Raw genomic sequence first — 15,166 nt, forward strand, 5'->3', positions numbered from 1 at the left:
AAAATTATTAATAATATTATATGTTTTAATCTATAAGTTAACATTACTGTACTGTTAATCCCTGTAATTAGGGGAAAATTAATTAAAATTATTTAATAAAGTTATTTTTATTAAAACTAATGTATTGTATTTTCATAAAATTGATATGTTTAATAATAATAATAATAATAATATAATTTAAGAGATTTACTTATTAAACTTGGTCAATTTTGATATTATAGAGTAATAGTGCTTTAATCAATAAAATGTTTTAAATGCTCAATAATACTAAAATAAATAAACAATAATTTTTAATTTATTATATATAATTAATTGATAAATAGACATGAAAATAAAATAGGTTTATTTATTATTTATTAATGACATATAATATTTGTAATTATATTTTATCGTTGTTATCAATAAATTAATTAATAATTTATAGATTTTATTTTTGAATATTTGTAGTGAATTTGTAAGAAAAATGTTATTATTGGAGTGTCAATCAAACTATTTAAATAATTTTGTATATTTTGTATTTAATGAGTTGTATATATATTTAAATATATATTGTAACTAATAAATTAAAAAAATAATATAATATACTATGTCGTATTATATATATATACTGGTATATATTTAATAAAAATATAGTATAAATAAAAATCAGTATATAATATTGAAAAACATTTGTTACTAAGTTTATGTAAACTTAATACTTTAGTTATTTTATTTATTTTATTTATTTCCAATATCATAAAAGAAAATGATTATCATTATATTGAAAACGTTTGTTATAATTAATTAAATAATGATAAAATAACTAGTGATGTAAGACTTATTTTAGTAACATTAAATATTTTTACACTATATTATAAATTTGTTTTAAATTTAATTTTTTTAAAAGTAAATTTTACAAGATTTTCTTTTCCTCCATTACATATAAATTGTTTAATTAGTGAAAATATGTAATTATGAATGATTTATCTTTATTATTAAATTTAAATATTAAATTTGAAATTATTTTTATGTAAAAGCTAACGGTTATAACAAAAAATGAAAATTAATAGTGATCTTTGAAAATTTGAGAACTTTGTTAAAAGTATTTATTTAAATTAGTTAACAGCTATTAGATATTATTTTTTAAATTAACATTTTATAAAATTATTATTATTAGACATTAAAGTTAGAAAATTTGTCTTTAATTTCAGTAAAATTATTATAACTAAAAATAATACAATTCTTAAGTGTTTAAACATTTATAATGATATAGCATTTCTATTATACAATGTATAATATACGTGTATTTATTTTTTATTTATCAGATATTAATAATACTGTATAATGAATAATATTGTTTATTATTTTTTACTAAATGGATTTTTTTATCTATTTTAATACAGAATAACAAAAATAATACAATCATAAGTTCTAATTTTTTATAACATAAAAAATATTATATTTGTGTTAATTAAATTATTATTTTAAAAATTTGGCACAATTTTAAATATTGTTAGTTTATGAAAATAATTTATATAAATTACTAATTAATGTACAGTTGTTTTATCATATTTACAGTATTAAATATAAATTATTTTTTGTTTAATACTTGTGTATGATAAAAATATAAATATTTACCAACGTCATAGTTAACATTTTATGAAAAGTAGTATTAATATTATGAAATAGACGTTGATATGAAAATATAATCTGATGTTTACTTTATAAAAGTATATAAATATCCATATAATTTGTAAAACGTTTAATTTAATATAAAGTATTATTAAAGAAAAATTAAATAAAAAAATGAAACATATTATGCTATTGTTTGGTGTAATAATATGTATTACATTAGAGTGTAATTCACAATCAATGCCCGGAGGTATCTCAGACATGGATGTTAACGATCCGAAACTCATACCAATAGTATCTTTCAGTGAAGAAATGCTCGATAGTTCAGTAAATTCAATATATGTTCACAGAATCGACCACTTATTGAAAGCTCAACAACAAGTCGTGTCCGGAGATATGTATTATTTGACATTTGAATTCAATGAAACCAATTGTCTAAAAGGAAAGCCATCAACAAATGGATGCGATAGTGTCCGGGTATTTATTTACACTTATTTTTACTAACAATTTAATTTTATAATTATGATAATCAAATAGTAATTGAAAAATTATTGATAATAATTACAATCAAATTAATAGAAAAGTGAGATATGTCTGGTCAAAGTATGGTCCCGTCCCTGGTTATCAACAAATCAATTACAATTAACTCATTTTAATTGCTCGTCAACTAATAATACAGACAATTTGTAAAATACTATATATTGTTTGTTAAACTAAGTTTATAAATTTAAAAATAATTTTAATAAACTTACAATTAATAAAACTTATAAATAATTGCGTATTGATATTGTATCATATTATTTACTAATATAATATTAAGCTTATATAAAATACAGCATATATTATGTTATATATACTGTTTATAAACATTTAAGGAACTTGACTTTACATTATTAGAATTATTAATTAAGCCAAATAACTATTTTTTATATAATTATATATTTTGTAAACATTTATATTTTTTAGAATATAAATTTTAAAATGTAACTTATTTTATAATTTTAAACTTTTGTTTTTAAATTACTATCAAAATTAAGGCACCTGGGTGAAACAATGACAATTTTTCTTATTCTAAAAAAATTTAACTAAATTATGTGCATTTTAGAGTAAATCTGTTAATAATAATAAAACATAGTTAGAGTTGTTTTCTTTGATTAATGAATTAGACATTTTGATATAAAGTGTTATTATCAGTCTAAACATATCTAAGCATATTTTAGTAATTATTGAAAATAAAAATTTACCTTAATGAAATTAAATAAACAATAAATATTTATAACACTAATAATAAATAATGTATTTAAAGGTGTTTTACATATTTTTATTCATGTTTTCGTTAACTTAATTAGAAAATAGAGTATTTGTATGTTTATAAAATGTATTAGTAATAACACACTTATTTTGATTAAATTTTTTATGTGTTTATCGTTGACAACAATTAATTTATAATTAACTCTTTTTAATTCAATGCGAAATTTATCTAATATTAATTACAAATACATTTATATAATATTTTTTACTAAATCGTTATTAATTTTGTTTACATGATAATGAGATAGTTATACTATTATAATATTTTAATCAACTTAACAAATAATGTTGGCAAAAAGAAAAATTTATAAAATAATAGAGAAATTTCTAGAAACTTTCTAAAAGAAATTTCTATCTATGGAATCCCAATGTTAATTTTGTTCTCTAGATATTTGTTATCTTGTAACAATACATTGTTTTACAAATAATAATTAAATATTATTTTTATAGTTGTATTTTAATTATTAATTAAAGTAAAAAATTAATTAATCAAATTATATTAAACTATGATATATATAATAAAATGATTAATAACATTTTTACAAAACTAATTATTATTAAATAATTATAATTATTTTATACAGTATATACCGTAGGTATCCCATTTTGTATAGTAATGTACTATACCATAATATATGTAGTAAATTTATAATATTATATGTATAGTACATATGTATTATGTCTCATTAATATAATATTACAATAGCTATAGATACGGGGATCCCATAGTATAACAATAAAGTTAATTTTCTGTAAAAATATATTTCTAAGAAATTTTCTGGAAACTTTCTCAAAATTTATTAGAAACTTTCTATTTGCCCATCTCTATTGATAACCCATGGTAATCAATTTGGTAATAATTGATAATTCTATTCTAAAAACATTTTAGTTTATAATTAATATTTCTTATTTTTAAACTATTTGTATTAAATTTTAAGATTTACATAAATTGTAGAAACACTGTAGATATTGTATTAGCATTTATATTATTTCAAAGTTAATTTGTCTGATATTAATAAAATATTTAGTTTTGGTGAACTATAATATTAATAAACAGATTTTTGATATAAATATATTAAATTTGATTGACTAATGTATTTCCTTTACATTTAGGAATATTGTTTAATATAGTATTAAATTAACAAAAAATATATTGAATAATACTGTACTTGTACTAGTAATTTATTATTTTAGAGGAAATCAATTTGCATAATAAATATAGTAAAACAATTGATTGACTTTTCAATAATAAAACATCAGCAAATAGCTTACAGTAATTTTAATTCATAAAACTTTATTATTAAAGTAAATTACTTAACTTTATTCAACTTTCAATAGTGAAAATAAGTGATCATTGAAAATGTCATAACTCTAACACATATTTATTGTACATTAGTTTAAAAAAATTGCCAAAACTAATGTGAAATATATTTAAAGATACTATTGCTGTTATGACCGGAACCTAATAGCCAGTACTATATAAGCCTAACATAATAGAGGTGAGGCTTTTGGAGAGCGACTGATCAAATGAATCGCTTGACTGATGAGCCGAAACCATGCATTCAATGCATTGCACACTCACTCAAACAATAGCTAAACAAATCTGTGGTGCGATCATCAATGGTAATCCATAAGCTTATAGATAATAATATAGTGAAAATTAGTGATCGCTATAATAGGGACTCAAAAAAAGTGATTCACAGAGAAGAGATAGAGAGTATTAGTATTACAATAATTTTAAAAACTGTTGTTAATATGTTTTTACTCCATGTGAGGGCTTTTTTGAAACATACCTTTCAATATCCAGGTGTGAAACTAACAGAATATATTCAATATATGAAAATTTGCAGCAATTTTGATGTTCAATGACTAAACAAATGACAATGAATTGGATGCTATTTGGGATACTATTTATTGATAAATCTATAATTAACTAAAAATTAAATTATAGTAAAGTTTAGTGACAATAATGGGTTTATTGTCTAACTCTACAATAATAAATATATTGAAACATAATTTTAATTTATTTTGAATTTAGATATATTTATTGTAAATTAATTTTTTTCATTAAATCTTCATTGCATATACTGTACAATATAAAAGTATAACGCAACTATATTTGTAATTTTTTAAAATAAGCTAAAGTAAACTATTATAAAATTTTATAATTTGGATAATTATATAAAAATTGTTGTTATTTATTTAATATATTAATTCCCATAACTAAATTATATTTTAACAAATCAATTTTCTATAGATATCATGAATTTTATTAAAATGCAATGAAAAATATAATATAAAATTAGTAAAATGTCAGATTATAACGTATTTTATATTTTACAAAAAGTTTTTTTTCTAAAAAATCTATACTATAGATTCTATTGTTAATAATAATTAATAATAATTATATATTTAATTATTTAAAAATTTTATGAATTTTATATTCAATTAGCTTGTTAACTATTATTTTAGTAATAATTAAACTTTATAGTAATTTATAAATTAAAATATTTTAATATATATTTTTTAGTAACATTTATATACTGTACACTAATATTTGCTAAAAAATATAATTTACATTTAATTCTTATAAATGTTATTATTATTTTTGTGATTAGATATCCTATAATATAATTGTTTATCAATTTCCAGGTGAGCCTATTCTCACAGCAATCAAAATGTTTAATAAAAAATTATAGTTTAACATCATATGGCATCTCATTTGATATAAAGCATACAATCTATTACATAAAACTTATATTTAAAAAACTACAAAAATATATATTACAGTGTAATTTGTTGATTATAAATTAATAAAAATAAATTTATATATTTTTAATAAATATAAAAATTAATAAATAAATTCATACATTTTTTATTATTGAAAAATAACAAATAATTTTAAAATAAAGTTTATTAAATCTCTAAAAATTTAACTTTATTTATTTAGTAGTGTTTATGATACGTAAATTTTGTAACTCATTTTTAATTAATAATTTTACATGTTTATAAAATTTAATATTTATAAATATTGATAATAAAACGGCTAGAGTTAATCAATTTACTAAAAAAGAGAAATAACATGTTATTTATATATTGTATAATTTTGTGCAATAATAAAGTTCAATATAATAATATTAATCAAATAAAGAAAATAATACTAAAGAACATGTCATTAATTGATATATCAATAAATAAATTTAATATTGTATTATCATATAATAAATTAATTTATATTGAAGATTATTAAGATAATTTGAGTTATTTTTATTTTTAAATTTACAACAACAAATAAAAAAATCTTTAAAAAATTGGATAAAAATTGTATACAAAAAGATGTTATTAAAACACAATGCAATCTAATATTGTATATAATATATGCTATGATATTAAACCAATGTATTTAATTCACATGCATTGGTAATAGAGTGCACGCATAGACATTGATGGGACCATACAATCGCATCAATTTTGATCCAATATATATACAGATTGTATGTATTATAATAACTTCAGGTGCTTTAAATCTCACAAATGTTTGAGAGTCTATTAACTCTAGAGGGGCGGCACCGGTCAATCAAATCCAATATACAATAGTGATGTCCATATTTCAAAGCATCCACTCTCTCCTCGATCACAACTCATCCTTAACTGACATTTTACTAATTTTTTATTTTTTTGTCTACAAATATAAATTGACAGAATTACTCTCATATAGGTTTACTAATCATTGATTTATTTTGTTTTTATTTTGTTTAAATAACAATAATAAAAATAAATGGTCATAAATTTATATTATATCATATATTGTTTTGGCCCTATAATGTTATTTTTATTATTTTTTGGTCAATTTATATAACAATAATTTTATATTGTCCATTAAAATAGTTTATTATTATATTTTTATATAATTAACTCGAAAAATATTAATGAATAATACTAGCAAATAGAATACATAAATAGTATATATATATATTATGCATAAAAAATAATTTTATTAATTTTTTATTAAATAATATATAATTTTAAAGTTGTGCATTTATTTTTTCAATAAACAATATACTGAAAATATTGCATGTTATAACTTGTATTATGCATTATATTAAATATGATACTGAATATAAAATATACATTTTGTTTGAAATATTTAAATGACAAAAATAATGACAGGTTATAGTTTACAATTTTTATGAATCAAATCATATCAAATAATATTCACAATATAATATATTTTGTTTTGAATATAATGATTGCTTTATAAATAAAAATTTTAAACATTAATATTATTATAATATTTACTATTTCAATAATTTTATTTTCATAACTATAACTATATTTTTTATATTAAAATAATTTATTATATTCTTAAAATACAAATAAAATATTAAATACAATGATTCAATTATATTATACATGTATTTGTCTTAATATACCAATCATTACATATAATATTTATTTATATTTATTACTATAATGTTAAATTAAAATATTAATTATTAAAAGTATAAAAGAATAAAGTATTCTAATCTTTAAAAAATAGCTGAACATTTTTATTAAAAAATAAAATATAAATATAATAAAATTTAAAAATAACACAAAAATTAATTAACGATTATAAAATTAATATAATTTGTAAACTATATAGCAATATAATACTGTATAATATACAATAGATTAATTCTATTAAATTATAAAATAGTTTATTTTAATCGAAATTATATTAAGTAATAACAAGATTAATGAACTGAAATATTTTATAATAAATTGATTATAAAAAATATTATTTTTATTATCAAATATAACCAAAGTTGCTGACCAAGTATTAAAAGATAAAATAATATCATAATTTTTTTTGGTAATATAGTAAAAGTGACAATTTTACAGTACAATCATAATTGATTCAGTGATACAATGGATAACTGCCTAACATTGGTATTTGAGTCCAGTTTAGCGCATATTATCTCAATAATTGTTTGACTGGAGGCGGAGTTTAACCGATCCAATGGTGAGTTGAGAGCATTGAAAGATGCGATTAAAAGATACAATTGTTTGATACACTTTGTAATGTTGTGTCTAATAGAGAGTTATTGTTGTTTTTGAAACAATCCGAAAAACATTTGACTAGAGTTTCAAAAATCAATTAAACTCTTATATAAAGTCGTTGTCAATCATAGTTAAGATTATGTTATCGCCTGACTCTCATAAACCTAACAGTGCTTCTGCTTCCGAGTCAGAGACACTCTCGCCTACAAACATGACTACATCCAAGTCCTCCGCTTCCAACTTCTGTATTGATGATCTGTTGGCCCGAGAAGATAGGCCACAATCGTCTACATCATTGAGTTCCAGTTCACGGGCATCACCATCACTGAGTGCCGACGACGCCCGATCCTCAACGAGTCCTAAGTCAGATCCGGTCTTAATGAACGGTACACTACATACCAGTTCTCGAGAAGCACCTGATGATAGTGAACATATTAGAGATATAAACGTGAAAACGCCTCCAATGTCTCCCCCGTGGTCTTTGCGATCATCAAATCTTCAAATGGGCTCTTCATTAGCCACAAGTCTTAACTCTCATCACAACAACGCGGCCGTTGCTGTTATGTCTTCTTTATTTTCATCCACTAATCCTTCAGCACATCCTTTATATTCAGCAAAGTATAACCAGAGTCACGGACATCAAGTCATAAGTAACGGTACTAATGGTTCGCCATCCGCTACAGTAACTGCTTTGATACATAACAGCGCTTTTCGCTCACCATTTCATGATAACAAAGATCACAACGTAAGTGGTGGAGGACTAGCAATAGATTGGTTAGCCCGCGGACTACTTTATCACCGCTCATCTGGTAAGTCATATGTCTGAAAATTTTCTGTTTTTTGAATAGCAATCTATGATAAATCATATATTATATTATATGCATTTCATTGCATATCGATAGGTTGATAACTCTCATTATTTGCCTGAATAATATAGTTTTGACAAAAATTACAGTAAAACTTTGAATTAAAACAAGACTTGAGTATTTTTAAGTCAGATTTTTAATTTTTTATTCAATATTTAGTTTTATTATAAAATTTGTTTAGTTTGTCAAAGTTAATCATTAAATTTAAAACGCATTATTAATTTTCATTACTAATTTCAATATTTTTATTAAATCACTTTTAACCAAAATTAATTAATTACTCATTTAAATTTAATTTATAATTATTATTTGGTTAATACCTTTATAGAGTAAGTGCATTGAACTAACTGTACCATCAGATTATCAATGCAAATTGCATTGTTTAAACCAATATATCACATTATATTAAATTATAATATAAATTTAGAAATCATAAATAATAATAATAAATAAAAATTACTTTTCAACAAAAGCTTAAACGGAAAAAGTTTAAGCTTTTTTGTTGCGCTCTATTGGATGTCAAACAATGATCGGTAATATATCTATAGGACAGTAATAGTAGTCATAATAGTGATGATACCTTTCTTTTACTTTTGCTTCCGCTGAGGAACGTGTAGTTTAAAGGGAAGAGTAGTAACTCTCAATAGGTAGTAATAGCCTGCAGCCAAACGCCTCGCGTATCGCACGCGCCTATACTTAAAGCTTACACATCAAAATCTGTGAGCCATTACGCTTCCGGTGCTCTAATTTGCAAGATTTTGTAGTCTCACTCACTCACAGGTATTTCCGGCTCTGATTTATACTGAAGCCACCAAAAAACCTCAGATTATAATAAGCATCTGTTGAATGGTATAAATATATATATATATATATATCGTCTTTCAATATAATTAATAACTATTCAATTGTTTATGGGTTTGACTCTAATATTTTGTTCACTAATTTATGGCACAAATTTGATATTAATTCTAAAGGAAAACATATTTGTTGTTTTGGTCTTCAAATTATAGTCATTTAGAGTCACTTTAAATAATCGGATATATTATTCATTGCACATATAATATGATTATTATTTAATGAAAGCAAATCGATTGCATAATAAATAAGATATTATTAATTTCTTTACCACTAAATTATAGCTCAAAGCCCGGCCCAACTGAGGCGTTATCTCGTATCACAACAGCGCCAAAATCGGGGGCCACGGCGTCAGCGGACAACTTTTACTCACGAACAGACACTTCGACTTGAGATGGAGTATCACATCAGCGAATATATCACACGAGGAAAGAGATTTCAATTGGCAGAGCTCTTGGATTTGAGTGAAAATCAGATTAAGATTTGGTTTCAAAACAGACGAGCAAAGGATAAGCGCATTGAAAAAGCAATCGTTGAACACCAGTATAGGTGAGGTATCATAACATCACACCTCATACCCATCAATAGGTTTTTGTTGACATATATTCGCTTTGCCACTAGATATCTGTCGGGTCCTCCCTTTACTCAGCACCTGAATGTGTCCAACTGTTCCACTTGTAATTACACTAAACAACAGTTCAACACTGAATCGCAAACTTAATGTTTAATATATTTCATCAAATAAGTTATCATTAATATAAAATCATTGTCATAACCCCTTAAACAAGTTTTTACTTAATAACTTTTAGCACAATTGATCCACGTTTCTCATAAAAATTTTGGTTATCTTGCTCAATTGTGTTAAAAGTTATTGAGTAAAAATCAGTTTAAGGGGTTATGACAATGATTTTATATAACATGATATATATGTATAAAATATTAATTTATATCTAAATAATCAATTGAAATACCTCAACACTTAATTTAATATTTATATTAATATTTAACAAAATACGTTAATTTCAACTTTTATTATAACATTTTTACTGATATGTATTAACTTATAATTTATGAAATTAACATATTTAAAATTAATTTACTAGTAATATACTTGCCAGTATATAAAAATACTATTCATATAGTACCCGGTATTATAAAAACATTATATTAATAAGCTATGACTTAATTTAAAATTATTTTATCAAAATTATCATTTCCATAAAAAAATGTAACAAAACATATTGATATGTAAGTAAATAAAGAAATTATAATAAATATTTAAAATATATAAAATCGTGTGAAACATAAATTTATTTATGTATCTAAATCTACTAATATATTATTAAAATAGTATGATTCAAAAGTACAGTTTTATATAAGTTACATAATATTTGTACAAAACAATAACTCATAACGAAAAAAAATGTTTTGACATTTATTGGCAAATTAGTAGGTAATAACAGTTTAACTATAATAACAATTGTTATATTAAAATGTAAAAGCAGGTGATTTTCTATCAAAAAATAACTATAATATTAAATAATGATATAACGTTATAAAATTAGATTATTTATTTAATCGGTATCCAAATATAAGTGTGAATCACTGTCTAATCCACATCTAATATATGACTTTTATTAGGGGATGGGCTATAGATAGAGAGCAGGTGTTTGACGGGAATAATGTTTAACTCAGATTAAGATAATACAAGTTTTACTTATAAAATGCAACCATTATATGACTATTATAATAATTATCGTAGAAATAGATTTGCCAAATAAATTTATCCAATAACTATACTTTTAATTAAATTATTTATAATAAAGTTACAAAAAAATCAATCAAAAAGATATACTATTCGGCAAAACTTTTCAACATATGGTCACAAATTTTGACACAATTAATACATTGATTTTGCAATATTTTGTTGTCTAATATTTAGCAGTAATACTCATCATAAGGTACCGCAAGATAGGAATAGTAGAGTAGAGAGTGACCACACTTATAGATAATATACCAATAATTGGGACATTTAATCGCGTAATCCTAACTATACTGTATACAAATGAAACGGGAGATATAAATATCTGAGTATTCTCTATATTATATAAGCATTTTTACAGAGAAATAGAGGGCTAGAGAGAGAGAGAGAGAGAGAGAGAGAGAGAGAGAGAGAGAGAGAGAGAGAGAGAGAGAGAGAGAGAGAGAGAGAGAGAGAGAGAGAGAGAGAGAGAGAGAGACTAATCAGCTTTATAGATATCAGCTAATGTAAAGTTGCAATTTTTACAAATTTAAAATAATTTATAATGCTTTATAATATATTATTGTTTTCAGACTGATTTTATTATGGTATCTTTACATATTATTAAATACAAAAAATAAATCTCTATAATTAAAATTATAAATATTACTGTTTTTAATAATAAATAATTATTTACAATTATTTAACAAACAATTATAGTGATTAATACAATATAGTTGATATAGTATATGTAGTATTTAAGACAGGTCAATTATCCTAAATTTTGAATGAATCCCACTGCTGATAATAAGTTGGTAACCGTACCCAATGTAGTAGTAATAAATGTTATTAAAGTTTTACCCGACGGACCAATTATTGGTACCGAACCAATCACTGACTCTAATGTTTTACCGATAGTTTCTTGCAATTCGCTGATCGTTATGTTTTGATTAATTCCCAACAAATTATTTGAGTTTCTTGAGGCACACCGTATGGACAACATATTGATTAATATGATTAAGTATATACCAAATAAATATAAACTAATCCACAATTTGTTTAACATATTTAAATCAAGGGACTAAATAAATATATAATATTATTAGTTATATTTAATGTTTACTACAAAAGACTAACAAAAGCATTAGTCAAGTGGTCAACAATTTAATTAATGTATTTATTATATTAAAAAATATATACTTAAATATAGTGTTAAATATACTCTATAAATGTATATCTTATACCAGGGTTAAGAAAGAAGGGTAGGGGGTGTATAGAAAAAATACCCTTTTCTTAGAGGAAGATTTTGTGATTTTACACAAACTTTTTGACCAAATAGGAAAAATTGTAATTTTAAAATGAGTTTTACCTTTTGTTGAATTTAAATTTGTTTAAATTTTGTTAAAATTAAACACTACACTCTATATTTCCTAAGATTTTTTGTGATTTTTCCATTTCACCCCTCATACCCCCATACCCCCCATAAGATCCAAAACCTTGCTTAGCCCTGATCTTATGCATACTGTCTATGGTAATATAATACTGTACATACAATTTTTAATATAAATAATATATATAATACTTATATGTTGTACAGTATATATAAAAATGACATAAAATCTGTGTCGTTATTTAAAATATTAACCAAAACATATGGTAAAATGCTTATAAAAATTAATTATTAATCAATATGTATGCCATTATATTGATGTCATAAGATGGTTAATAAAATAAAACGTTAAATACAGTTTAATTTATTTAGGCAAAAAATTATTATATTTAAATATTAGATAAAAACTTAATTATTGACATATTGTAAACTAATGACAATAATTTATATTTGAATTATTTTTATTATAACAAAATCATTAATTAATAATTTAATTGTAATATTTGAATACAACTTGAATTAATAGTATTAATACTTAATTTTATTTTAGACTCCGTATCACAATATACAGTACAGCCGATGATTTTTTAACTTTTTTATACACATATTTGTAAAATACCTGTGCCGTATAACATATTACTTAATTTATTATTTATTATTATAAAAAAATATTTTTTTTAATGTTGATATTATTTAATACAAAAAAATACAATTTAAATTTTACACTATCACTCCATATAATGTAATAATAAATATGGATATACATAATATACTGTATATACTGTATAATATCTATTTTACAATAAATATATAAATAATTAGTAGATTTATAAGACTATTTAACTTATTAACCCATTTTAAAGCAATTTTAAGGAACATTTAATTAAACTTTTTATACAACTGATTATTAATATTTAAAATTTAGTATAAAACCAGTGAGAATACTATATAGCATTACCAGAAACAAACTTTGATGATATAAATTACTTCGTATATATAATAAAATACTCCACAGAGTCTTAAACAGCGGCGGCTGCGATGATAGTGGCAATGCTATTAATTTCAATTATCTGGCCAATAATACGTTGAATTTAAAAGTGACCAAGGGCAAAGTTGTAGATAATTTTTAACTAAATAAGATTGTAATTGGTCATTTTTTAAATAATTGTATGATAATTGCAGTTGACTATAATTTTTACTATTTTTAAACAGTCGACTAAATAATATCTGGCCAAACATACAATTAATTAAAAAAATGATCAATTACAATCTTATTTAGTTTAAAATTAGTCACCTCTCATTTTTTATGCTAAACTCTTATATCTTAGATTTCATACTCTGACCGAATCTGAAGTCAGAATTTTAAAATTCGCAAAATGAAATGCTATACACAAACAGACACACAAATAGACACACAAACAGACACACAAACAGACACACATACACTTATATTCCAGAAAACTAATTTTTTCAGAGTTTGTTTGAATATACACATTTAACTCAAAAATTGTTATTATTTATTAGTAAAATAAGTAAGTCATAATTAATATATATTAAATATAATCTTATTTTATCTAACATAAATTATTGATTTATAAATAGCTTAATGACAACAAAATCAACCGAGAAGTCCTGCACCACCTCCATCACCACCACCACCACCACCAGTCAGTCCTCCTAATAAGTTGCCTACACCACCACCTCCTAATAAGCCGCCTAAACCGCCAACACCTCCTAATAAGCCGAGTAAGGTCTTAACGAGTCCACTAATGATACTTCCGACGCCTAAATCACCGACGATTGGAATTGTTTTAACCACACCGTCCAGTGTATTGGTTAAACTATCGATTACACCGCCACCGAGTAAGTCACCCGATGGTGACGATGATGTCTCATTAGATCCTGATTGACCACCTTGATCATTTTTAAATTTATATTATTAGCTAACATGATATAGACTTTTTAAAAATAAATATTTATCACACCTGACAATAAACCACTGATTACTGGAAGACATTCCAAAACATTAGTCAAACTTATTGTAATAACAATTGTAAAAAATAGTTTATATATTTCCATTGTTTGGTATGTTTTACTAATAACACAATTTAATTATTATTAAAAAGCAAACATTTAAGTTATATAAATTAAATGTAATATCAATATATTGTATATATGGAGTACTTATATGATTAATATAGACATAATTGATTATTTAATTTAATTTTTATGATTTCTAATACATGATTTTTACAGATGGATTTCTAAAATATTAATTTATGTCATTTTTAATATTTTTAATATAATAATTTATATACAACTACTGTAAATTAACTAAAGTATTCTAAA

At 22.5% G+C, this 15,166-nt stretch overlaps 3 protein-coding genes across 3 annotated transcripts; 2 read left to right on the forward strand and 1 right to left on the reverse strand.

Moving 5' to 3' along the window:
- The first annotated feature begins 1,749 nt into the window (after window positions 1-1,749).
- LOC128952409 (cystatin-like) lies at window positions 1,750-2,373 on the forward strand. Its single transcript, XM_054297804.1, has 2 exons — window positions 1,750-2,088; window positions 2,191-2,373. Exons 1-2 carry the CDS (start codon window positions 1,786-1,788, stop codon window positions 2,299-2,301), a joined length of 414 nt encoding a protein of 137 aa, XP_054153779.1. The 5' UTR covers window positions 1,750-1,785; the 3' UTR covers window positions 2,302-2,373.
- Window positions 2,374-7,903: 5,530 nt separating this feature from the next.
- Window positions 7,904-10,407, forward strand: LOC128951200 (homeobox protein lin-39-like). The gene is made up of 3 exons (XM_054296449.1): window positions 7,904-8,774; window positions 9,971-10,235; window positions 10,308-10,407. Exons 1-3 carry the CDS (start codon window positions 8,105-8,107, stop codon window positions 10,405-10,407), a joined length of 1,035 nt encoding a protein of 344 aa, XP_054152424.1. The 5' UTR covers window positions 7,904-8,104.
- A 3,910-nt stretch (window positions 10,408-14,317) lies between these two features.
- LOC128952414 (uncharacterized) lies at window positions 14,318-15,011 on the reverse strand. Its single transcript, XM_054297811.1, has 2 exons — window positions 14,803-15,011; window positions 14,318-14,731 (listed from the first exon to the last, which is right to left on the reverse strand). The coding sequence occupies exons 1-2, from the start codon at window positions 14,894-14,896 to the stop codon at window positions 14,436-14,438; spliced, it is 390 nt and encodes a 129-aa protein (XP_054153786.1). The 5' UTR covers window positions 14,897-15,011; the 3' UTR covers window positions 14,318-14,435.
- Window positions 15,012-15,166: the final 155 nt, after the last annotated feature.

Source organism: Oppia nitens, unplaced genomic scaffold (genome assembly GCF_028296485.1).
Source record: "Oppia nitens isolate AA-2021 unplaced genomic scaffold, nextdenovo-longstitch-racon4-pilon3 scaffold1_pilon_pilon_pilon, whole genome shotgun sequence".
Lineage (NCBI taxonomy): Eukaryota > Metazoa > Arthropoda > Arachnida > Sarcoptiformes > Oppiidae > Oppia > Oppia nitens.